We start from the raw sequence: 26,656 nt of genomic DNA, 5'->3' as shown, positions 1-26,656 counted from the left end.
GGGGTTGACTTCCCTCTGAAAGTGGTACGATGACACGTCACCACGGTAATGTGCTTGTGCACTTCTTGCCTCATGGTCAGGCTGTCGCTCTGTGGCCTGAGAGGTTTGTACGTGGTGGCCAGTGTGACGCTCTCACTTCACGGCTCATGCTTTAGGAATGGGCAATCTCAATCACTGTTCCTAAGGTAAGTTTACATTGCTCCCCCGAGTGGCTGTTCCTTCAGATGGGCTCGCTCACTTTGTCTCCTGCATTTTTCCTTCTTGTGTTTTTCTTCTCATTTCTACCCCTCTGAGCTATCTCTAGAGTTATGCGTATAACTTCCGGGTTCGTTGTCTTAATTAATATGTCTGGTCCACCTGCCTCAGATTCATCACCCGTCATTGTTGTGACGCTTGGACTGTCACTTGGTTACCCCTCATGTGGGTCCTGTTTGCACTTCCTCACCTTCAACAGGACTGAGTATCAGAGGAGATGAAAATAGGTACTGTCCATGAGCTGCGAAGCATCGTTCCCATGAAGATGCTGGGGAATAAGCTTCCACCCTTCCCGACTTGAGGCATCCATTTACCCCCTTTGGTTTTCAGCCACCACTGACTGTCTAGCTTACTCTTGCCATCACTCAAGGCTGAACGCATACGGAGCATTGACGAGGCACCCGTCCTTCCTTTTTCTAAAATGTTACCCGTACTTCATGAAGTCGTCCTCATAACATCATACTAAAAGTCAGCCTTCTAGAATACCATTTCCACCTCGTAGAACAGGGCATCGAGGCCCTTAGGGATCTACAACCCTTTCCCCAGGTTCATGATTCTTCTGAATGTGTTTGAACCAGACCATCAGGCACGATCACTCTTACTTTGCTGTGTTTCTAGAAGGTCTCAGTTAAACAAAGGTGGTTGTTCAAAAATCCTGTCTGTTGGTTGTTTTAAACTGCATGATCCTTCTAAGTCTGACCTTGATCCAGGCAGCACTCCTGGGCAGCTGGTGAGCCAGGGGACCAAAAGATTAAATGGAATAAATGAGTACAAATTTCCCTACGGTCTTCTGACAGCAAGATGTCAGCAGTCCTCCCTGTTGTGATAGATTGCATAGGATGCTGCTTCCGGATCCAAAGGAACAATCGACAGACGTCACAAAGATCCACCTCTGGCTGCATCAGAAAGTTATGCTCCTGGCGCCACCAGCGAGTGCACCCCGCTAATGGGTCGGGGACAGGTACGTGGAGATTTTCTCCTTCGGTGCATGCAAGAATAATTTTTCTTTAGGGTCCCCTGTATACGAATGAACTCGGAAGTATTTTGTGGTATCCTTTGTGCGTGCGTGCGTGCGTGCGTGCGTGTGTGTCCAAGTTGAAACATACTTAGTCAGGTGGTAGTGTTTATATACCTGTGGAAATAAAACGACTTTGAAATCTCAACAGCCGGTTGATGTTGGAGGGTGAAGATGATCTCTAGCCAGGGTGTCGATGACGGCTGGCTTTTGGACATTAGCTGCTGTGTCTCCCTCAGGGAAGCCGTGTTTCCAGGTGTCTTTAAATTATTAGACATTGTTTCGACCTGGATTATGTGGACAAAGAAGTCCAACAGATGACACAGACGGTTCCCGAATCCCACCGCTCCAGGTCCAGCCATTGACAGTGTATCACATGCTGGTGGTACCTTTATTCCAATTAGCAGAACACTAATAGTTTGCCTTAGGAGTCATACTTGGTGCTCTTATAAGCTCTGCCCTTTGACAGATGTGCAATGTGATTTCTCACCATTATAGCACAGAGAAATCCGTACCCGAATGCTCCCTGGCCTGTTTCTCCCAGGAGTCCCAAGATGGGCATTATGCAAAAGGCCTTGATGAATGTGGTGATGAATGAGAGGACTGGCAAAATGAAATGCCAAAGAAACTCCGAGTGAGCTACTCTTTAGCCGCAGAGTGGAGTTAAAGCTCGAAATACGTTAGGGTATGGGTGGACCGAACACTACAAAAAGCTATTGTGGTGAGTGAAATAAGGCAGGTGCACAGCAAGACAGATACCGTGTAATACTACTTGTGTAGGCACGTTCATATAGCAGAAGCAGGAATTACCAAGGCCTGGTGGCCAGGGGAAGGTGAGTTGTGATGGGTCATGTCGGGTAGGATGACAAAGGTGTGGGTGTAGGTAGTGTTGATGGGTAGAAAAGCGTGTGGAAGTCAAAAAGGCTACGGAACTGTATAGTTAACAGTTATGCAAAGGATAAATATTATACCTGTGCCATCACACTGTGCTGAGCAGAAGCAGGGCATGTGACCGTGTGGAGATGAAAAATGGTCTTGGAACATTCCAAGAAGTAGCGGGAGTCGCCACGGGATTTAAAATAGGCTGGAGGAGTCATTGGACTCTGTCCTTGAAACATGGCATGACTTGTTTTTGTTTTGTTATGTGTGTGTGGCCACACCTGTGGCATATGGAAGTTCCCAGGGGAGGGGTTCACCCAGAGCTGTACCCCAGCCATGGCACCACCGGATCCAGGCCACATGTGCACACTACGCCGCAGCATGCAGCAACCCTGGATCCTTAGGCCCCTGAGGGAAGCTAGGGAGCGACCCTGCCTCCTCACAGAGACAGCTTCGGGTCCTTAACGCACGGAGCCACAGCGGGAGGTTCCCCAGAACATGAATTTGGAATTTACCTCTTTTCAAATTGCCTACATTGAATTGAGTATGTTGGCTTTGGCTAGGAAGCTTAAAGCTCCCCTTCTCATTATGTCAAGGAACCTCCCCTTGGCCAGCCTCATCCCACCAGAGTGGTCAGCCAACAGCATGTGTGCCCATGCTTCAAAATCACCCTCATCCTTACTCTCCCTCCCTGGGTTCACACACCACTCCCCAACAATGCTGCCTGAATAGTTCCTGAGCAGCGTCACCAATATCATGACCCTTCCATCTGTGTCCTCCTAGAAGAAACCCCGGGCTCCCATGAAAGGCTGCCCAGCACCGCAGGAGGAATAGAGGCTCCAAGTGGCTGCACAGTAAGTGCCTTGTCTTATCTGAGATAAAAGCATAACTTCATTTCCTCAATTTTTCTTTTATCCTCTCTCTCTCTCTGTCTCTCTCTGTCTCTCTCTGTCTCCCTCTCTCTCTCTGGTTTTGGTTTTGGTTTTGGTTTTTAATGGCTGCACCTGCTGCACATGGAGTTTCCCAGGCTAGGGGTCTAATCAGAACTACAGCTGCCGGCATATACCACAGCCACAGCAAGTCACGATGTGAGCCGAGTCGGTGACCTACAGCACAGCGCATGGCAACACCAGATCCTTAACCCACTGAGCGAGTCCAGGGATCAAACCTGCAGCCTCATGCTTTCTAGTCAGTTTTGGTTCCGCCGTGCCACAACGGGAACTCCAATTTCCTCCTTTTGTCTGTCAGTTTCAACTATGCAAGTCTACACTGTTCAAATCAGTGGAGACCTACATTTTTCCTGGGTTGGACGAGTGTTGACGGAATGTCTCTCCCAATGCATGACTGATTGAAAAATTGACAGCAGCCTCTAGAAACTGGAAGTGCGGCTGAGAGCAATGTTACCAGCAGAGAATTGCCCTCCTTGCAAGAGAATTTGGTGGGTTTTGGTCAAAGTACACATAAGAATTCCTACAGGAAGATTTGAAGCCTTTGTCCAGGATGACCTCTGTGTTTTCTTTGGGACCGTGGACTCGAGGAGTGTTTCCCTTTTGGGTTTTGCTGGGCAGAAAGACCATGAAAATTCTCATGTCCATAGAGACCAGGAAGCTTAGATTCTCACACTGTTTTCTTGCACTAGATGCCGGCCGATGACGCAACTAATAATAATGGCATGGCTTTGGAGCGCCCCACTCCAGTGACAAACAATCGGGGTGAAGAAGAAGAAGGTGGGTCTTCCTTGCGGGCATTGGTTGGAGAGCAGCCAGATCCTGGGTTCCTTTTGGAAAGGGGGTAGTCTGGGATGTGGAGCAGGCAGCTCTTTCCCAGTCATAGTGATGCCCTGGTGGCACCTGCCCTGGACACAAGTCTCTTGTGTTGATTCCTTGGGTTGTGACACATTCCGAGGGACAGGGAGTGAGGTCCATGTGTGAGCACATGTGGTGTAAGTATCTGTTTCCTCATGAGCTCTCTCCTATTTATACAGAAAATACACCGCTCAACGTTCCTTAAGAAACATCCCATCACCTCTGCGTACCACCCCTATAGGCATGCATTCGCCCCTCACCACTGCTGTCCCCACGTTGGCTTAATTTTCCCGTTGCTCAGGTGGAGATGGTGCAGAGAGAGTTGGCCCAAGCTCTTGACCTCCTACATGGGAAAGCCAAAGTGGGACCCAGGCTGGGTTCCCTATGGGGACGCTCTGGACCCCTGACCTGCACCTCTCCCTCAGCCAGGACTTGGTCGTTCGTGGGGAGCACGGAGCGGGGAGGGTCCCTGCTCCGTGTCTATGCCCGGGAATTCCAGGGTCTCCAGAGGGCCTGTCGATGCTGTGCATTTTAAAAGGTCCCTGTCAGTGCTGCGGTCATTGCTTCAACATGGCCAAAGCAGATGGGAATCGGCGAGGCGTATGCTTGTATTGGACAGTGTCACTGTCATTCTCACACTTGACCACCCTAGGTAGCACACACCCAGGCGACCTTGCAAGTAAGAGCTCACAGTTCACCCTCATCCTTAGCCTGGTGTGCGGCACCATTGTACAAACTCGCTGCCCATCTGGGTGAGAAGGACTCCGTGCTCCCTCTGTGTTTCTCTCCATGAAGTAAGTCCCTCTTGTTGTAAGGCTCTTGGGAGGGCAGACATCCTTTTTGCTCAAGGCCCATGCACCAAATGAAGCCTGCAGAAAAACTGTCATGTGATGGATAGTGGTTGGATTTCAGTATTGTCATGTGTTCTATTTTTGGTTTTTAAGATCAACGTTTTGGGTTTAAGATCCCTTCATTAGCATACTTTTCCTAGAATTACCCCTCCAGGAAAGTTCTAAGTTTTCTTAAATGATTTTAATTTTTTCCTTTACACTCGGTTTAAATTTTTCTGTTAATTTCTGCTGTGCAGGAAAGTGATCCTGTCGCACACGCGTGCACACACGCACACAGACACACCCATATACATGCTTACATTTTCTCCCACTATCCTCTATCACGTTCCTTCGTGAGTGGCTGGATATTGTATCCCTGTGCGATCCAGTGGGCTCTCATCGCATAGCCAGTCCAGATGCAATTGTTTGCATCCCTAAAGCCCAGAGTCCCAGTGCATCCCACTTCCTCCCTGACCCCACTGGCAAGCACAAGTCTCTTCTGCAAGTCCTTGAGTTTCTGTTCCGTGGAAAGGATCATTTGTGCTGTGTTTTAGAGTCCAGATATAAGTGACATCATGTGGGGTTGGTGTTTCTCTTTCTGAGGGACTTTGCTTAGGATGAGCGCCTCTAGTTCCATCCACTCTGCTGCAAATGGCACTAATTCCTTCCTTTCACGGCTGAGGAGTACCGCATTGTGTATATATCCCACCTCTTGTTAACCCATTCATCTGTCGGTGGACGTTTAGGTGGTTTCCACGTCTTGGCTAGCGTGAGGAGTGCCGCACTGGACACTCGGCGCTGTCGTCAACGTCCATGGGTGCCTGTATCTTGTTCAAGGCAAGTCTTGTCCCCACATACGCCCAAGAGTGGGATTTCTGGGCCACATGCTAGTTCTATATTTAGTTTTCCGAGGTCCCTGCATGGTGCTTTCCATAGCGGCTGTGCCAAGTTACATTCCTACCAACAGGGTGGGAGGGTACCCTCTTCTGCACACCCTCTCCAGCATTTGTAATTTCTAGCCTTACTAATGATGGCCCTTCTGACAGGTGCGAGGTGGTACTTCTTAGCAGCTTGGATTTGCCTTGTTCTAATCATTCATGGTGTTGAGCATGTTTTCGTGTGCCTGTTGGCCATCTGTCTATCTTCCTTGGGTGACTGTCTATTCAGTTCTCTTGCCCATTTTTCAAGTGGGTCGTTGTTTGTGTTTGCTGTTGATGGTGTCTTGTCTTAGGTTTAAGTCTTTAAGCCGTTTTGAGTTTCTTTTTGTGCACGGTTTGAGGGTGTTGTTTTCCAGTTTCCTGGATTTTCATGTGGCTGTCCAGCTTCCCAGCACCACGCGCTGAACAGACTGTCTTTTCCCCCCTTGACATTCTTGCCCCCTTTGTTGAAGAATAATTGACCGTCGGTTTGGGGTTTATTTCTGGGTTCTGTCTTCTGTTCCAGTGGTCTGTGTGTCGGTTTTGGTACCTTTGCCACACTGTCTTGCTTACCGTAGCTTTGTAATATTGACCGAAGTCTGGGAGAGGTGTGCCTCCTGCTTGGTTTTTGCTCCTCAGGATTGCCTTGGCCATTCCGGGCCTGTTTAGGTTCCGTGTAAATGTTTGGACGGTTTTGTTCTAGTTCTGCGAAAACGATCACGGATAGGGATGGCATTGCATCTGTAGATTGCTTTGCGTAGAACGGCCATTTTTAGGATATTCATTTTTTCCAAGCCAGGAGCGTGGCCTATGTCTGCCCTTCTTTGACTCCTCCTTAATTTCCTTGAGTCATGTTTTATTGCTCTCGGCGCAGAGGTCTTGCAGCTCCTGGCTCAGGTTGGTCCCCAGATGTTTAATGCTTTGGGTTCTTCCTTGGACCCCTGCTTGAGTGGCTAAGAGGAAGGCCATCCCCTCCCCTGGAGTGAACACTGGGGGAGGTGTCTCCTTGCAAGCCTGGGGAGAGCAGCCTTCCTCCTGTTCCTTGGCCCTCTGCAGCTACCCGTGTGCACTCCAGGGCCTTTGCCCATCCCCTTGTCTACCGCCTCTCCTTGTTTTGTCTTCCTTCTTTCGCGTTTACACAGGGTCATTTTTCTCATGCATCCTCCTCACCTGACAAAAAATAAAAAAGAACAAAGAGGAAAAGGGGAGAGCTCTAGTCCACCTAGAGGGACTCCACACTCATAAACCAATTGCCTCCCAAAGGCCCCACCTCCCGGTACCATCCCACTGGAAGTTGGGGTTCCAACATAGGATGCAATTAGGAGGGAACACAGAGGTGCACTCCATAAGCATGGTGGCTAATGCTCTTTATAGGCAGCAGGATTTGGCTAGGCTGTTCATGATACAATGCATGTAGCGGTGATATTCTCCAAGTTGGCCCTGTCCCATCATTTTTACATCATTTATCTTGATGCATTAGTATCGATAGTCACCAGCTTTTCAAAACATTTGTAGTATCTGACTAGAGGAAGATCGCCCCCCCACCCCACCCCCAAACAAAACAAATCCACCATAGGGCTTGGCCAAAGGAATGCCTAATCTACATGGCAAGTTGAATCTATATCCGAACTCAGTTAATTCTCCACTACTGAAATCAATAATTGGACATTGACAAGTTTCTTTTAGTTGCAAATTGAATGTGCCCCTCTTTGCCAGCAAACACCTACCAGTTCCTTCTTGGATAAATAGGCACGTCGTAAGTCTAATCTGTTTAAATGGATGAATCGTTGGTGCACCATCACTATCCCATCCAAAATGTTCTGAGATTTTTACTTGAGACATAAATTACCATGTGTGCTTTACAAAACATTCTGCTCCTTTTATGACTGGACTGGGACACTTCTGGCCGTACGTAACTTCTAGGGGAAAAGTTGTATCCTCCTCCTGAAAAACCGATTGCCCCCTTTGACATGCATGTCTAGAAATAGTCACAATGGTTTAATAGAAAAATTTGTCTTGAAACCCCTGTGCTCACGTTCCTAAGTAGGAGGAACTTTTCTTAAGGGCGCCGTTAATCCTTGGTGTGAATAATGGTCACAATATTCTTCCTCCTTTTCTTTCTCAAAGCCAGAAATTACAGAAATAATTACTGATTTTCTTTTTTTCTTTTTCTTTCTTCCTTTTTTTTTTTTTCTTTTTGGCAAAAGAAGAAAACTTTCCTCAGGTTGTATGTACGAGTAACTGTAGTAAGATACAAGCATGTGACAAATTGGAGACTTACTTGCAATGTGCATCAAAAATAGTAATTTTTGTGAGCAGCAAACTTGAATAGGACACTGCAGAATAGCAGTCGTCATGAAACATGAAAACATTCACCCTGGTTACAATAACCTTAAATCTCACGTTTTGAAATGGTTTGATTGGCAAATGTCTAGTGACTCAGGAAGAGTAGAAATGGAGGGGTAGTTCTTCCTTAAATTCTGCACATGCTGGCTTTTTGGCCTCTTCACCCTGCAAGGTTCACTCTCAACTCCTCCTGGGGGACAGGTCGTTCTCTCTCATAGAAAATTATTTTCTTAGTCAGAGGGTTCTGTGGGAGCCTGAGATTCCGTTTCGGAAATGACAAGGCTCCTCTGAAAAGCCAAGCTTGTCCATGGAAACACGCTCTCTGCCGGCAGCCGTTGGACCCATCCTGTGCAGGGGTTGACTTCCCTCTGAAAGTGGTACGATGACACGTCACCACGGTAATGTGCTTGTGCACTTCTTGCCTCATGGTCAGGCTGTCGCTCTGTGGCCTGAGAGGTTTGTACGTGGTGGCCAGTGTGACGCTCTCACTTCACGGCTCATGCTTTAGGAATGGGCAATCTCAATCACTGTTCCTAAGGTAAGTTTACATTGCTCCCCCGAGTGGCTGTTCCTTCAGATGGGCTCGCTCACTTTGTCTCCTGCATTTTTCCTTCTTGTGTTTTTCTTCTCATTTCTACCCCTCTGAGCTATCTCTAGAGTTATGCGTATAACTTCCGGGTTCGTTGTCTTAATTAATATGTCTGGTCCACCTGCCTCAGATTCATCACCCGTCATTGTTGTGACGCTTGGACTGTCACTTGGTTACCCCTCATGTGGGTCCTGTTTGCACTTCCTCACCTTCAACAGGACTGAGTATCAGAGGAGATGAAAATAGGTACTGTCCATGAGCTGCGAAGCATCGTTCCCATGAAGATGCTGGGGAATAAGCTTCCACCCTTCCCGACTTGAGGCATCCATTTACCCCCTTTGGTTTTCAGCCACCACTGACTGTCTAGCTTACTCTTGCCATCACTCAAGGCTGAACGCATACGGAGCATTGACGAGGCACCCGTCCTTCCTTTTTCTAAAATGTTACCCGTACTTCATGAAGTCGTCCTCATAACATCATACTAAAAGTCAGCCTTCTAGAATACCATTTCCACCTCGTAGAACAGGGCATCGAGGCCCTTAGGGATCTACAACCCTTTCCCCAGGTTCATGATTCTTCTGAATGTGTTTGAACCAGACCATCAGGCACGATCACTCTTACTTTGCTGTGTTTCTAGAAGGTCTCAGTTAAACAAAGGTGGTTGTTCAAAAATCCTGTCTGTTGGTTGTTTTAAACTGCATGATCCTTCTAAGTCTGACCTTGATCCAGGCAGCACTCCTGGGCAGCTGGTGAGCCAGGGGACCAAAAGATTAAATGGAATAAATGAGTACAAATTTCCCTACGGTCTTCTGACAGCAAGATGTCAGCAGTCCTCCCTGTTGTGATAGATTGCATAGGATGCTGCTTCCGGATCCAAAGGAACAATCGACAGACGTCACAAAGATCCACCTCTGGCTGCATCAGAAAGTTATGCTCCTGGCGCCACCAGCGAGTGCACCCCGCTAATGGGTCGGGGACAGGTACGTGGAGATTTTCTCCTTCGGTGCATGCAAGAATAATTTTTCTTTAGGGTCCCCTGTATACGAATGAACTCGGAAGTATTTTGTGGTATCCTTTGTGCGTGCGTGCGTGCGTGCGTGTGTGTCCAAGTTGAAACATACTTAGTCAGGTGGTAGTGTTTATATACCTGTGGAAATAAAACGACTTTGAAATCTCAACAGCCGGTTGATGTTGGAGGGTGAAGATGATCTCTAGCCAGGGTGTCGATGACGGCTGGCTTTTGGACATTAGCTGCTGTGTCTCCCTCAGGGAAGCCGTGTTTCCAGGTGTCTTTAAATTATTAGACATTGTTTCGACCTGGATTATGTGGACAAAGAAGTCCAACAGATGACACAGACGGTTCCCGAATCCCACCGCTCCAGGTCCAGCCATTGACAGTGTATCACATGCTGGTGGTACCTTTATTCCAATTAGCAGAACACTAATAGTTTGCCTTAGGAGTCATACTTGGTGCTCTTATAAGCTCTGCCCTTTGACAGATGTGCAATGTGATTTCTCACCATTATAGCACAGAGAAATCCGTACCCGAATGCTCCCTGGCCTGTTTCTCCCAGGAGTCCCAAGATGGGCATTATGCAAAAGGCCTTGATGAATGTGGTGATGAATGAGAGGACTGGCAAAATGAAATGCCAAAGAAACTCCGAGTGAGCTACTCTTTAGCCGCAGAGTGGAGTTAAAGCTCGAAATACGTTAGGGTATGGGTGGACCGAACACTACAAAAAGCTATTGTGGTGAGTGAAATAAGGCAGGTGCACAGCAAGACAGATACCGTGTAATACTACTTGTGTAGGCACGTTCATATAGCAGAAGCAGGAATTACCAAGGCCTGGTGGCCAGGGGAAGGTGAGTTGTGATGGGTCATGTCGGGTAGGATGACAAAGGTGTGGGTGTAGGTAGTGTTGATGGGTAGAAAAGCGTGTGGAAGTCAAAAAGGCTACGGAACTGTATAGTTAACAGTTATGCAAAGGATAAATATTATACCTGTGCCATCACACTGTGCTGAGCAGAAGCAGGGCATGTGACCGTGTGGAGATGAAAAATGGTCTTGGAACATTCCAAGAAGTAGCGGGAGTCGCCACGGGATTTAAAATAGGCTGGAGGAGTCATTGGACTCTGTCCTTGAAACATGGCATGACTTGTTTTTGTTTTGTTATGTGTGTGTGGCCACACCTGTGGCATATGGAAGTTCCCAGGGGAGGGGTTCACCCAGAGCTGTACCCCAGCCATGGCACCACCGGATCCAGGCCACATGTGCACACTACGCCGCAGCATGCAGCAACCCTGGATCCTTAGGCCCCTGAGGGAAGCTAGGGAGCGACCCTGCCTCCTCACAGAGACAGCTTCGGGTCCTTAACGCACGGAGCCACAGCGGGAGGTTCCCCAGAACATGAATTTGGAATTTACCTCTTTTCAAATTGCCTACATTGAATTGAGTATGTTGGCTTTGGCTAGGAAGCTTAAAGCTCCCCTTCTCATTATGTCAAGGAACCTCCCCTTGGCCAGCCTCATCCCACCAGAGTGGTCAGCCAACAGCATGTGTGCCCATGCTTCAAAATCACCCTCATCCTTACTCTCCCTCCCTGGGTTCACACACCACTCCCCAACAATGCTGCCTGAATAGTTCCTGAGCAGCGTCACCAATATCATGACCCTTCCATCTGTGTCCTCCTAGAAGAAACCCCGGGCTCCCATGAAAGGCTGCCCAGCACCGCAGGAGGAATAGAGGCTCCAAGTGGCTGCACAGTAAGTGCCTTGTCTTATCTGAGATAAAAGCATAACTTCATTTCCTCAATTTTTCTTTTATCCTCTCTCTCTCTCTCTGTCTCTCTCTGTCTCTCTCTGTCTCTCTCTGTCTCCCTCTCTCTCTCTGGTTTTGGTTTTGGTTTTGGTTTTTAATGGCTGCACCTGCTGCACATGGAGTTTCCCAGGCTAGGGGTCTAATCAGAACTACAGCTGCCGGCATATACCACAGCCACAGCAAGTCACGATGTGAGCCGAGTCGGTGACCTACAGCACAGCGCATGGCAACACCAGATCCTTAACCCACTGAGCGAGTCCAGGGATCAAACCTGCAGCCTCATGCTTTCTAGTCAGTTTTGGTTCCGCCGTGCCACAACGGGAACTCCAATTTCCTCCTTTTGTCTGTCAGTTTCAACTATGCAAGTCTACACTGTTCAAATCAGTGGAGACCTACATTTTTCCTGGGTTGGACGAGTGTTGACGGAATGTCTCTCCCAATGCATGACTGATTGAAAAATTGACAGCAGCCTCTAGAAACTGGAAGTGCGGCTGAGAGCAATGTTACCAGCAGAGAATTGCCCTCCTTGCAAGAGAATTTGGTGGGTTTTGGTCAAAGTACACATAAGAATTCCTACAGGAAGATTTGAAGCCTTTGTCCAGGATGACCTCTGTGTTTTCTTTGGGACCGTGGACTCGAGGAGTGTTTCCCTTTTGGGTTTTGCTGGGCAGAAAGACCATGAAAATTCTCATGTCCATAGAGACCAGGAAGCTTAGATTCTCACACTGTTTTCTTGCACTAGATGCCGGCCGATGACGCAACTAATAATAATGGCATGGCTTTGGAGCGCCCCACTCCAGTGACAAACAATCGGGGTGAAGAAGAAGAAGGTGGGTCTTCCTTGCGGGCATTGGTTGGAGAGCAGCCAGATCCTGGGTTCCTTTTGGAAAGGGGGTAGTCTGGGATGTGGAGCAGGCAGCTCTTTCCCAGTCATAGTGATGCCCTGGTGGCACCTGCCCTGGACACAAGTCTCTTGTGTTGATTCCTTGGGTTGTGACACATTCCGAGGGACAGGGAGTGAGGTCCATGTGTGAGCACATGTGGTGTAAGTATCTGTTTCCTCATGAGCTCTCTCCTATTTATACAGAAAATACACCGCTCAACGTTCCTTAAGAAACATCCCATCACCTCTGCGTACCACCCCTATAGGCATGCATTCGCCCCTCACCACTGCTGTCCCCACGTTGGCTTAATTTTCCCGTTGCTCAGGTGGAGATGGTGCAGAGAGAGTTGGCCCAAGCTCTTGACCTCCTACATGGGAAAGCCAAAGTGGGACCCAGGCTGGGTTCCCTATGGGGACGCTCTGGACCCCTGACCTGCACCTCTCCCTCAGCCAGGACTTGGTCGTTCGTGGGGAGCACGGAGCGGGGAGGGTCCCTGCTCCGTGTCTATGCCCGGGAATTCCAGGGTCTCCAGAGGGCCTGTCGATGCTGTGCATTTTAAAAGGTCCCTGTCAGTGCTGCGGTCATTGCTTCAACATGGCCAAAGCAGATGGGAATCGGCGAGGCGTATGCTTGTATTGGACAGTGTCACTGTCATTCTCACACTTGACCACCCTAGGTAGCACACACCCAGGCGACCTTGCAAGTAAGAGCTCACAGTTCACCCTCATCCTTAGCCTGGTGTGCGGCACCATTGTACAAACTCGCTGCCCATCTGGGTGAGAAGGACTCCGTGCTCCCTCTGTGTTTCTCTCCATGAAGTAAGTCCCTCTTGTTGTAAGGCTCTTGGGAGGGCAGACATCCTTTTTGCTCAAGGCCCATGCACCAAATGAAGCCTGCAGAAAAACTGTCATGTGATGGATAGTGGTTGGATTTCAGTATTGTCATGTGTTCTATTTTTGGTTTTTAAGATCAACGTTTTGGGTTTAAGATCCCTTCATTAGCATACTTTTCCTAGAATTACCCCTCCAGGAAAGTTCTAAGTTTTCTTAAATGATTTTAATTTTTTCCTTTACACTCGGTTTAAATTTTTCTGTTAATTTCTGCTGTGCAGGAAAGTGATCCTGTCGCACACGCGTGCACACACGCACACAGACACACCCATATACATGCTTACATTTTCTCCCACTATCCTCTATCACGTTCCTTCGTGAGTGGCTGGATATTGTATCCCTGTGCGATCCAGTGGGCTCTCATCGCATAGCCAGTCCAGATGCAATTGTTTGCATCCCTAAAGCCCAGAGTCCCAGTGCATCCCACTTCCTCCCTGACCCCACTGGCAAGCACAAGTCTCTTCTGCAAGTCCTTGAGTTTCTGTTCCGTGGAAAGGATCATTTGTGCTGTGTTTTAGAGTCCAGATATAAGTGACATCATGTGGGGTTGGTGTTTCTCTTTCTGAGGGACTTTGCTTAGGATGAGCGCCTCTAGTTCCATCCACTCTGCTGCAAATGGCACTAATTCCTTCCTTTCACGGCTGAGGAGTACCGCATTGTGTATATATCCCACCTCTTGTTAACCCATTCATCTGTCGGTGGACGTTTAGGTGGTTTCCACGTCTTGGCTAGCGTGAGGAGTGCCGCACTGGACACTCGGCGCTGTCGTCAACGTCCATGGGTGCCTGTATCTTGTTCAAGGCAAGTCTTGTCCCCACATACGCCCAAGAGTGGGATTTCTGGGCCACATGCTAGTTCTATATTTAGTTTTCCGAGGTCCCTGCATGGTGCTTTCCATAGCGGCTGTGCCAAGTTACATTCCTACCAACAGGGTGGGAGGGTACCCTCTTCTGCACACCCTCTCCAGCATTTGTAATTTCTAGCCTTACTAATGATGGCCCTTCTGACAGGTGCGAGGTGGTACTTCTTAGCAGCTTGGATTTGCCTTGTTCTAATCATTCATGGTGTTGAGCATGTTTTCGTGTGCCTGTTGGCCATCTGTCTATCTTCCTTGGGTGACTGTCTATTCAGTTCTCTTGCCCATTTTTCAAGTGGGTCGTTGTTTGTGTTTGCTGTTGATGGTGTCTTGTCTTAGGTTTAAGTCTTTAAGCCGTTTTGAGTTTCTTTTTGTGCACGGTTTGAGGGTGTTGTTTTCCAGTTTCCTGGATTTTCATGTGGCTGTCCAGCTTCCCAGCACCACGCGCTGAACAGACTGTCTTTTCCCCCCTTGACATTCTTGCCCCCTTTGTTGAAGAATAATTGACCGTCGGTTTGGGGTTTATTTCTGGGTTCTGTCTTCTGTTCCAGTGGTCTGTGTGTCGGTTTTGGTACCTTTGCCACACTGTCTTGCTTACCGTAGCTTTGTAATATTGACCGAAGTCTGGGAGAGGTGTGCCTCCTGCTTGGTTTTTGCTCCTCAGGATTGCCTTGGCCATTCCGGGCCTGTTTAGGTTCCGTGTAAATGTTTGGACGGTTTTGTTCTAGTTCTGCGAAAACGATCACGGATAGGGATGGCATTGCATCTGTAGATTGCTTTGCGTAGAACGGCCATTTTTAGGATATTCATTTTTTCCAAGCCAGGAGCGTGGCCTATGTCTGCCCTTCTTTGACTCCTCCTTAATTTCCTTGAGTCATGTTTTATTGCTCTCGGCGCAGAGGTCTTGCAGCTCCTGGCTCAGGTTGGTCCCCAGATGTTTAATGCTTTGGGTTCTTCCTTGGACCCCTGCTTGAGTGGCTAAGAGGAAGGCCATCCCCTCCCCTGGAGTGAACACTGGGGGAGGTGTCTCCTTGCAAGCCTGGGGAGAGCAGCCTTCCTCCTGTTCCTTGGCCCTCTGCAGCTACCCGTGTGCACTCCAGGGCCTTTGCCCATCCCCTTGTCTACCGCCTCTCCTTGTTTTGTCTTCCTTCTTTCGCGTTTACACAGGGTCATTTTTCTCATGCATCCTCCTCACCTGACAAAAAATAAAAAAGAACAAAGAGGAAAAGGGGAGAGCTCTAGTCCACCTAGAGGGACTCCACACTCATAAACCAATTGCCTCCCAAAGGCCCCACCTCCCGGTACCATCCCACTGGAAGTTGGGGTTCCAACATAGGATGCAATTAGGAGGGAACACAGAGGTGCACTCCATAAGCATGGTGGCTAATGCTCTTTATAGGCAGCAGGATTTGGCTAGGCTGTTCATGATACAATGCATGTAGCGGTGATATTCTCCAAGTTGGCCCTGTCCCATCATTTTTACATCATTTATCTTGATGCATTAGTATCGATAGTCACCAGCTTTTCAAAACATTTGTAGTATCTGACTAGAGGAAGATCGCCCCCCACCCCACCCCCAAACAAAACAAATCCACCATAGGGCTTGGCCAAAGGAATGCCTAATCTACATGGCAAGTTGAATCTATATCCGAACTCAGTTAATTCTCCACTACTGAAATCAATAATTGGACATTGACAAGTTTCTTTTAGTTGCAAATTGAATGTGCCCCTCTTTGCCAGCAAACACCTACCAGTTCCTTCTTGGATAAATAGGCACGTCGTAAGTCTAATCTGTTTAAATGGATGAATCGTTGGTGCACCATCACTATCCCATCCAAAATGTTCTGAGATTTTTACTTGAGACATAAATTACCATGTGTGCTTTACAAAACATTCTGCTCCTTTTATGACTGGACTGGGACACTTCTGGCCGTACGTAACTTCTAGGGGAAAAGTTGTATCCTCCTCCTGAAAAACCGATTGCCCCCTTTGACATGCATGTCTAGAAATAGTCACAATGGTTTAATAGAAAAATTTGTCTTGAAACCCCTGTGCTCACGTTCCTAAGTAGGAGGAACTTTTCTTAAGGGCGCCGTTAATCCTTGGTGTGAATAATGGTCACAATATTCTTCCTCCTTTTCTTTCTCAAAGCCAGAAATTACAGAAATAATTACTGATTTTCTTTTTTTCTTTTTCTTTCTTCCTTTTTTTTTTTTTCTTTTTGGCAAAAGAAGAAAACTTTCCTCAGGTTGTATGTACGAGTAACTGTAGTAAGATACAAGCATGTGACAAATTGGAGACTTACTTGCAATGTGCATCAAAAATAGTAATTTTTGTGAGCAGCAAACTTGAATAGGACACTGCAGAATAGCAGTCGTCATGAAACATGAAAACATTCACCCTGGTTACAATAACCTTAAATCTCACGTTTTGAAATGGTTTGATTGGCAAATGTCTAGTGACTCAGGAAGAGTAGAAATGGAGGGGTAGTTCTTCCTTAAATTCTGCACATGCTGGCTTTTTGGCCTCTTCACCCTGCAAGGTTCACTCTCAACTCCTCCTGGGGGACAGGTCGTTCTCTCTCATAGAAAATTATTTTCTTAGTCAGAGGGTTCTGTGGGAGCCTGAGATTCCGTTTCGGAAATGACAAGGCTCCTCTGAAAAGCCAAGCTTGTCCATGGAAACACGCTCTCTGCCGGCAGCCGTTGGACCCATCCTGTGCAGGGGTTGACTTCCCTCTGAAAGTGGTACGATGACACGTCACCACGGTAATGTGCTTGTGCACTTCTTGCCTCATGGTCAGGCTGTCGCTCTGTGGCCTGAGAGGTTTGTACGTGGTGGCCAGTGTGACGCTCTCACTTCACGGCTCATGCTTTAGGAATGGGCAATCTCAATCACTGTTCCTAAGGTAAGTTTACATTGCTCCCCCGAGTGGCTGTTCCTTCAGATGGGCTCGCTCACTTTGTCTCCTGCATTTTTCCTTCTTGTGTTTTTCTTCTCATTTCTACCCCTCTGAGCTATCTCTAGAGTTATGCGTATAACTTCCGGGTTCGTTGTCTTAATTAATATGTCTGGTCCACCTGCCTCAGATTCATCACCCGTCATTGTTGTGACGCTTGGACTGTCACTTGGTTACCCCTCATGTGGGTCCTGTTTGCACTTCCTCACCTTCAACAGGACTGAGTATCAGAGGAGATGAAAATAGGTACTGTCCATGAGCTGCGAAGCATCGTTCCCATGAAGATGCTGGGGAATAAGCTTCCACCCTTCCCGACTTGAGGCATCCATTTACCCCCTTTGGTTTTCAGCCACCACTGACTGTCTAGCTTACTCTTGCCATCACTCAAGGCTGAACGCATACGGAGCATTGACGAGGCACCCGTCCTTCCTTTTTCTAAAATGTTACCCGTACTTCATGAAGTCGTCCTCATAACATCATACTAAAAGTCAGCCTTCTAGAATACCATTTCCACCTCGTAGAACAGGGCATCGAGGCCCTTAGGGATCTACAACCCTTTCCCCAGGTTCATGATTCTTCTGAATGTGTTTGAACCAGACCATCAGGCACGATCACTCTTACTTTGCTGTGTTTCTAGAAGGTCTCAGTTAAACAAAGGTGGTTGTTCAAAAATCCTGTCTGTTGGTTGTTTTAAACTGCATGATCCTTCTAAGTCTGACCTTGATCCAGGCAGCACTCCTGGGCAGCTGGTGAGCCAGGGGACCAAAAGATTAAATGGAATAAATGAGTACAAATTTCCCTACGGTCTTCTGACAGCAAGATGTCAGCAGTCCTCCCTGTTGTGATAGATTGCATAGGATGCTGCTTCCGGATCCAAAGGAACAATCGACAGATGTCACAAAGATCCACCTCTGGCTGCATCAGAAAATTATGCTCCTGGCTCCACCAGCGAATGCAACGGGCTAATGGGTCGGGGACAGGTACGTGGAGATTTTCTCCTTCGGTGCATGCAAGAATAATTTTTCTTTAGGGTCCCCTGTATACGAATGAACTCGGAAGTATTTTGTGGTATCCTTTGTGCGTGCGTGCGTGCGTGCGTGCGTGTGTGTCCAAGTTGAAACATACTTAGTCAGGTGGTAGTGTTTATATACCTGTGGAAATAAAACGACTTTGAAATCTCAACAGCCGGTTGATGTTGGAGGGTGAAGATGATCTCTAGCCAGGGTGTCGATGACGGCTGGCTTTTGGACATTAGCTGCTGTGTCTCCCTCAGGGAAGCCGTGTTTCCAGGTGTCTTTAAATTATTAGACATTGTTTCGACCTGGATTATGTGGACAAAGAAGTCCAACAGATGACACAGACGGTTCCCGAATCCCACCGCTCCAGGTCCAGCCATTGACAGTGTATCACATGCTGGTGGTACCTTTATTCCAATTAGCAGAACACTAATAGTTTGCCTTAGGAGTCATACTTGGTGCTCTTATAAGCTCTGCCCTTTGACAGATGTGCAATGTGATTTCTCACCATTATAGCACAGAGAAATCCGTACCCGAATGCTCCCTGGCCTGTTTCTCCCAGGAGTCCCAAGATGGGCATTATGCAAAAGGCCTTGATGAATGTGGTGATGAATGAGAGGACTGGCAAAATGAAATGCCAAAGAAACTCCGAGTGAGCTACTCTTTAGCCGCAGAGTGGAGTTAAAGCTCGAAATACGTTAGGGTATGGGTGGACCGAACACTACAAAAAGCTATTGTGGTGAGTGAAATAAGGCAGGTGCACAGCAAGACAGATACCGTGTAATACTACTTGTGTAGGCACGTTCATATAGCAGAAGCAGGAATTACCAAGGCCTGGTGGCCAGGGGAAGGTGAGTTGTGATGGGTCATGTCGGGTAGGATGACAAAGGTGTGGGTGTAGGTAGTGTTGATGGGTAGAAAAGCGTGTGGAAGTCAAAAAGGCTACGGAACTGTATAGTTAACAGTTATGCAAAGGATAAATATTATACCTGTGCCATCACACTGTGCTGAGCAGAAGCAGGGCATGTGACCGTGTGGAGATGAAAAATGGTCTTGGAACATTCCAAGAAGTAGCGGGAGTCGCCACGGGATTTAAAATAGGCTGGAGGAGTCATTGGACTCTGTCCTTGAAACATGGCATGACTTGTTTTTGTTTTGTTATGTGTGTGTGGCCACACCTGTGGCATATGGAAGTTCCCAGGGGAGGGGTTCACCCAGAGCTGTACCCCAGCCATGGCACCACCGGATCCAGGCCACATGTGCACACTACGCCGCAGCATGCAGCAACCCTGGATCCTTAGGCCCCTGAGGGAAGCTAGGGAGCGACCCTGCCTCCTCACAGAGACAGCTTCGGGTCCTTAACGCACGGAGCCACAGCGGGAGGTTCCCCAGAACATGAATTTGGAATTTACCTCTTTTCAAATTGCCTACATTGAATTGAGTATGTTGGCTTTGGCTAGGAAGCTTAAAGCTCCCCTTCTCATTATGTCAAGGAACCTCCCCTTGGCCAGCCTCATCCCACCAGAGTGGTCAGCCAACAGCATGTGTGCCCATGCTTCAAAATCACCCTCATCCTTACTCTCCCTCCCTGGGTTCACACACCACTCCCCAACAATGCTGCCTGAATAGTTCCTGAGCAGCGTCACCAATATCATGACTCATACTCTATGTTCTCCCAGTTCACCCTCGGCATATTTTGGTGAAGGAGTACAGCAGCTCAGAAGATATTCCATCTGACCCCTCAGTAAGTGCCTTTTATTATTTGAGATAAAAGCATAGCTTCATTTTCTCCTTGTTTTCAATCAAATTCAAATGTGAAAATCTATACAGTTGAAAGTATGGAGACATACTTTTTTCCTGGGTTGGATGACTGAATGCCTTTCCCAGTGATTGACTGTAAAAGCTATTTTCAGTACAACAGCATCTGTTGCACACTGCATGTGTGGTTGGGAGCATTTTTTCTGCAGAGTATTACCCTCCTTGAAAGAGAATTTTTTAGTGTTCGGTCAAAATAGACTTAGGTCTTCCAGGAAATTTTGAAGCATTTCTCACAAATGACATCTCTGTTTTCTTTGGGACCATGGACTCAAGAAAAGCTTCATTTAGCTTTCTGAGAAAAGAAATAGTATGAAATATTCTTTGTTCATAGAGCCCATGAAGCTTAGATTCTCACACTGTTTTCTTTTCTCCAGCTCATGTTGTACGAGTGGCCTTACAGAAGCGGTGTGTATTCAGAGATCATCTCTCCAGTGACAAACAATCTTGGTGCAGTAGAATGTGGGGCTTCCTTGCTGACATTGGTTGCAGAGCCTCCATATCCTGGGTTCCTTTTGGAAGGAGACTTGGGGGTTTAGAGCATACAGCTCTTCGCCACTCATAGTTTTGCCCAAGATGTCCATGCCCTGGACACAAGTATATCATGTTGATGCCTTGGGTTTTACATGTTATGAGGGACAGGGAGTGAGGTCCATGTGCGAGCACATGTGGTGTTTTCCTCATGAGATATTTCATATTTACATGGACATGACAACCATTGAATTTCCCCAACACAATTTCCATCCCTTCTGCACAACTTCTCTACATTCATGCATTCTCCCTTCACCACCACTGTTCCCAGTTTGGCTTAAGTTTCCCCTTGCTCAGCTGGAGATGGTGCAGAGACAGTTGGCCCAAGCTCTTGACCTCCTACATGGAAAATCTAAATGGGGACCCAGGCCAGGTTATCCATGGGAGTGCCTGGACCCCTGACCTGCACCTCTCTCTCAGCCAGGATTTTGTCAGTCATGGAGCACTGACGGGGAAGGGTCCCTGCTCCATGTCTATGCCTGGTAATACCAGGGTCTCCAGAGGTCCTGTAGATGCTATGCATCTTATAAGGTCCCTGTCAGTGCTGACATCATCGCTTCAACATGGCCAAAGCAGATGGGAATCGGCGAGGCGTATTCTTGTATTGGACAGTGTCACTGTCATTCTCACACTTGACCACCCTAGGTAGCACACACCCAGGCGATCTTGCAAGTAAGAGCTCAGAGTTCACCCTCATCCTGGTGTCCGGCACCACTGTACAAACTTGCTGCCCACCTGGGTGAGAAGGACTCTGTGTTCCCTCTGTGTTTCTCTCCATGAAATAAGTCCCTCATGTTGTAAGACTCTTGTTAGTGTGGCTGTACATTTAATCAGGGCACATGCTGCACACACCGTGTAGAAAATGAAGCCTGGAGAACAACCATGATATGAATGATAGTGGCTGTTTTTAATGGTAGGATTTCAGTATTGTAAGTTCTTCTATATTGGGTTTTCTTTAAGAGCAGTGTTTTGTGAATCCATTTATTAGCATGCTTTTCCTGGAAATCAGCCTTCCAGTAAAGTTGTAATTTTTTTAGTGCTTTTTGTCTTTTCCTTCATAAGTGACCACATATCGTGCCCTGTGCTATCCAGTGGGATCTCATTGCTTATCCACTCCCAAAGCAGTTGCTTGCACCTCTTAACCACAGAGTCCCAGTTGAGCGCAACATACATTTTCACATATATTTGATCACCATCATAGCTTCTATGGGGTCATATCTTCTCAAGGTGTTTACCCATTTTTAAACTCAGCTATTTGCCCACAGTCTTTGTTTTTCATTTTTTTGGTTTGTGTGTGTGCATGTGTATTTGTTTTGTTTTAATTGAGTGTTAGTTTCTTATATTTTTTGGATATGGGTCCCTTATCCAGAAGCAATATTTGCAAGTATTTCCTCCCATCCTATACATTGCCTTTTCATTCTGTTGATTGTTGAAGAGACTATACTTTTTTGACTGGGGAATCTTAGAACCTGGGCAGTGATCATTTGGCCATACATATATGAGTTTATTTTTAGGTCCTTCTCTTATGGATCATTGGTCTGTCTTCCTGTTTAGATGCCAGGGGTAGATGTTTTTGCTGCTGTGGCTTGGCAGTGTGTTTTGAATCTGGGAATTGAGACGTCTCCATTGTTGTTCTTTGCTGTCAAGATCATCTTTTTATTCTTTGGGGCTCTACATGTATTTTAGGATTTTCTTTTCCAAGTCTCAAAAAATGGCATGAGGTTTTCTGAGTTGTTGCAGTATAATGTGTACATCATTTTCAGTAGCAGAGAAATGTCGACAACATTAAACCGTCCAGTCTATGAACATGGTGTGTCGTTCCAAGCACTTGCACCTTCTTTAATTTCTTTCAGCCATGATCTGTAGTTTTCAGTGTACAAATTGTTCACCCCGTAAGGGGGTGCCACTGCCTTCCTTGGGTCTTCCAGGCTCAGGGGTGAGAAGGATGGGATCATGAAAAGAGTGATGCATCCCTCCCTCCCCTCTGCCCATTCTCTCTGGTTTTGTCCAGCACCGGTGCCCTGGGCCATGCTCCTCACTACTGGCAAAAAGTGGGGTGCCCTGCTGGGAATTCCTCCCAGGTCAGAGTGTTGTTGACACTGCTGTTAGAGTGTCCCCAAGGACTCTCACAATGCCTAGCATGGGTCCAAGTGCCCAAGATAACCTGCAAATGAAAGATCCCCTCTGGTCGTCCAAATTCTCTGAATGAACAGTGAGGTGAGGGTGGTTGGTTGTCTCTTCTTCATCTTGCAAGCTCTTAGAGCCACTCTGTCCACTGTGGTACCCACTAGCCAGAAGTGCCTGCTTATATTTAACTTAGTTCAAATTGTGGTTAACTCAAGCAATTAAAAAGAAGCATGCTCACACACACACAACACCCAATGGTTTGATCACACTAGCCATATTTCAAGTGTGCCCATAAGTGTTGGAGTTTCTAGTGGGTCAGCTTGAAAGGGAGAGCTGTAATGGACCTGTGGAAGTGAGAGGTTGACAGATGCTTCTCTCAGCATCTCTTTCTTGAAGGTTTGAAACTGTGATCGATGTCTTACTGAAGGACTGTTGCTCCACAGAGCCCAGGGGAGATGTGAGCACCTGGAGAGAGGACTAGTGGGATGCCTTGGAAGGCAGCATTAGCTGAAGGGGAAGGGGAGAAATGGGTGGGGCAACTTTCCTTATAACATTATTGCTCATGTTTATGATTCTGCAGAATTTATTGCGGAGAGCGTTGGCAGCATCACTAACGAAGATGAAGGTAGGAACAACACTGCCAAGGGTGAAAGCTTGGATTCAGGTTCCCAGCTGGAGGGGATCCCTTACAGCAGATTTTGGCTTTGTTTTTAAATTTGCCTATGAAAACCATAAGCTGACAGGGCACAACAAAACTCTGCGAGTCGCTTGACACTGGAGACCCAAGTTCTTGGAGCAAGTGTCTGGTGGTGGATGAGAAGTATACTCTGTCTGCACTTTCAGGATCCCATTGCTCTTTCTTCCTCACGTAAAAGCACTCCCAGGGTAGGATGGCTTATAGAGCACGTCTCTGGGATCACGGATGTGCTCCAGCCTCCTTCAGCTCATCTCAGCCTGGACAGCTCACCCAAGGCTGATGTGCTGATGCACACATCATGTTTGAGGGAGGGCTCCATGTCCACCTGCCTGGGGACCCTCCCCACCAGAAGGAAGTCTAGAGGAATGTGTGAAGGGGAGGCTGGGCTTCTCTGCACACTTGCTCCCACAGACCCATCCACCTGGTCTCCTGGGCTTGACCAGGCCCAGGACAGAGGCTCAGGGCAGCAGGGCCTGGGACCCCTGGTTCCCTGAGAATCCACCGCTCATCCAGGCAGCCTTGGCCCTGCTCCCCACACCCCAGTCATGTGCACACCATGTCCTCTCCTCAGGCCTGACCAGCTCTCATCCCTCCTTGTCCTTCCAAGTCTAAGGGCAAATCCTGGTAGGCACCCTATGTTTATGTAGATGCCTGTTGGCTCATTTTGGGGCAAGGAATTTGGATACATTCCTTCACCTCTGATTGTGCTTTTATCCTCTCTGAGGAGCTGGGAAAGTCAGGGTGGTGTTGTGAGCAATAAGCTTCTGCCAGATACCTCAGGTCACCCCAGGTGCCAGCACAGGATCAGGCCCATGCCAGGAACTCCCTGGGTGGCATCGATTGGTTAAGAGAAACATTGACTGCCTGGAGAGTGGCAACATTGCCATGGCCCTTCTTCCACCCTGCCCTCATTGGAGGAAGGAAATGAGCAGTAATCAGAGGAGAGAAATGAGGAAGGAGGGAGTCGGAAGCAGGGGTTCTGGAGGAAGGCCAGGGCATGCTCCGAGGTTCATGGGGACAGATGCAGCCTGTGTGTGGAGCAGGAAGACACAGGTCTTATTCCAAGTCACATTGAGGGAAGCAGAGGGCTGCAGCAGGATCTTGGGGATCAGAGACCTTCTCCACTGTAGATGTGAACCAGCTGAGGCCCTGGGAGGTCCATGGAGGTGAGGACAGAAAGGGGCCCGAGACTGAGCTCCCTGCAGCATCATGGTCCTGAGGTTCCATCTTGATTCTAAATCACCCCTTTCCTTTCCCATGGCCTCCCCAACCTGGTGGCTGCCCCTGGACACAGAATGTTACATGGCAGATAACGAGAATTCTGACAAGGAAAGCAGAATTAAGCGGGTAATCTATTTCCTCTTTCACATCTTTTCATTTTCCTCTCTTTGTGTCACCCGTAGACTCTTCCTTGTAAGTCTTCCCACTCCTTCTCCATCCTTTTATGATATTTACCATGATGGATTTGGTCTCAGAGACTGTACTTTTCCTCCCAGAAGCGGAAACGCTCCCTGTTCCTGCGTTTAAGAAAAGCATTTGGGGGGACAGCCTCCGATGCCGATGATGAGCACACCTAGGAAGAGGCAGTGTCGATGTGGCAGACCGGGGGTGCAAAGGTGAGGAGACAGATGCGCCTGTTCTCCACAGCATGCCCAACTTCCTTTTGGTTTTTCAGAAAGCCAGACAAAACTCTGTGTGGCCGCCCTTGTGTGTGACCACGAAGTGGAGAAAAGAGGAGGGTATTAATCCATCCAGAGGATGCCATGAGCACACCTCCCAAGCAACACATCCCCATCCCAGGAGCCCCTGAGGTTGCTAGTCAGAGGGGCGCTGTAGGGCCATCAAGTGCATGACTCACTAGGGGCTCTTCCCAGTGTGTTCTTTTTTTTTTTTTTTTTTTTTTGCTATTTCTTGGGCCGCTCCTGCGGCATATGGAGGTTCCCAGGCTAGGGGTCTAATCGGAGCCGTAGCCACCAGCCTACGCCAGAGCCACAGCAACGCAAGATCTGAGCCACGTCTGCAACCTACACCACAGCTCACGGCAACGCCAGATCGTTAACCCACTGAGCAAGGGCAGGGACTGAACCTGCAACCTCATGGTTCCTAGTCAGATTCGTTAACCACTGCGCCACGGCGGGAACTCCCCAGTGTGTTCTTTTTGAAGAGCCCCACTGGAGTGGTCCGACATCCTCTGCAGGACCCATCCCTGCAGTGCCAATCCCCACCCCCTCAAGTTACCAGGGAGCCTCCCCCCCCAGGGAATCACCAGGTGATGTGAGGCAATGGAGGAGTGGCCCTGACCTGCCCAGTCTCAGGACTTCTGGGAAAAGGGTGAAGAAGACCCAGACACCCACTGCTCTGTGAGCAGGGAACTCACCTGTCCCTGCTCTGCATCCCTATGGACTCTTCATGGTCCTGGTATCATTTTGGGAAGCTGCAGGATCCCTGCTTGCCTAGGAGGTGCCTGAGCCCTGGGGGTCCCTCAGCCTCTGCAGCCCCCTTGTAAGGTCTCGGTCACCTTATGGCCCCATTTCACAACCTGCGCTGGAGCTTCTGTAGATACTATATTATGTGTGTCCAAGTCACACTAAAGCAGCATGAGGTGGCACTTCATTGCAGTGCTCATTTGGGATGGGTTGCCAGGCAGGATTTATGTTACTTCTGTTCCTTTTGTTTTTTCTCCAATTTTGTCATTAAATAACATAAACACAGCTTGTTTTATTACATTTTTAAAAAGCAGTGTTGTGGAGTTGCCTTGTGGCTCAGTGGGGTAAGGTTTTGGCTTGTCCCTGCTGTCTCTGGTCACAGGTATGGCATGGGTTCCATCCCTGGCTGAGGAAACTCTGCATTCTGAGGGTATAGCCAAAATTTTTTTATAAATAAAAAAATAAATAAAAATCAGTTTTTTCCCTAAATGATCACCTCTCTTTGTGTTACAGATTGTCAGTTTGGCATCAATGACAACCTGGATGTGAACACCCCCAGCCTACGCCTCAGCACATCCATACCATCAGGACCTCCACCTAAATAAGTCCAGAAGCAGCCTCACTCAATGCTCACCTCCTAGGGCACCTCACTTAGTATAATCTCCGTTGTTTAACTGCATAGATTTAGTGTATTAGTTATATCCCTAGTTTTATCTTTTAGTTTTCTCTATATGTTCTATATGTTCAATATTTATCTCTATGTTCTGTCTTTATGAAATAAAATGTTTCTTATTAAATTTAATTTATTATTACACTGTATTTATCTATACAGCTGCTTTTAGAATCCTGCTTTATAAAATAAAATACACACAGAGATAGAAAAGCACCCTCAGCAGAGGCAGCGCTTCATGAATTGTTGGAAGGCAGGTGCCCTAGTGTCCACCAGGATCACTCCCTCCCTCGCTTATCCCTCACCAAGTCTCAGTTCAGTAAGGAACTCC

At 47.7% G+C, this 26,656-nt stretch overlaps 1 protein-coding gene across 1 annotated transcript in view; it reads left to right on the top strand.

Moving 5' to 3' along the window:
- LOC100519166 overlaps positions 1-26,433 on the top strand; it is a 110,521-nt gene extending 84,088 nt beyond the window's left edge. The window contains exons 4-16 of the mRNA XM_021081021.1: positions 1,085-1,216; positions 2,933-3,003; positions 3,789-3,876; positions 9,485-9,616; positions 11,329-11,399; positions 12,197-12,284; positions 17,892-18,023; positions 19,739-19,803; positions 20,252-20,282; positions 23,113-23,157; positions 24,524-24,576; positions 24,726-24,845; positions 26,169-26,433. Coding sequence (XP_020936680.1) covers positions 1,085-1,216; positions 2,933-3,003; positions 3,789-3,876; positions 9,485-9,616; positions 11,329-11,399; positions 12,197-12,284; positions 17,892-18,023; positions 19,739-19,803; positions 20,252-20,282; positions 23,113-23,157; positions 24,524-24,576; positions 24,726-24,806 — 989 coding nt within the window. The 3' untranslated portion in view covers positions 24,807-24,845; positions 26,169-26,433. The remainder of the gene's footprint in view (positions 1-1,084; positions 1,217-2,932; positions 3,004-3,788; positions 3,877-9,484; positions 9,617-11,328; positions 11,400-12,196; positions 12,285-17,891; positions 18,024-19,738; positions 19,804-20,251; positions 20,283-23,112; positions 23,158-24,523; positions 24,577-24,725; positions 24,846-26,168) is intronic.
- Positions 26,434-26,656: the final 223 nt, after the last annotated feature.

This window comes from Sus scrofa, unplaced genomic scaffold (assembly GCF_000003025.6).
Source record: "Sus scrofa isolate TJ Tabasco breed Duroc unplaced genomic scaffold, Sscrofa11.1 Contig1164, whole genome shotgun sequence".
Lineage (NCBI taxonomy): Eukaryota > Metazoa > Chordata > Mammalia > Artiodactyla > Suidae > Sus > Sus scrofa.
Note: the sequence above shows the minus strand (reverse complement) of the source record. Positions and strands in the feature narration are given on the sequence as shown.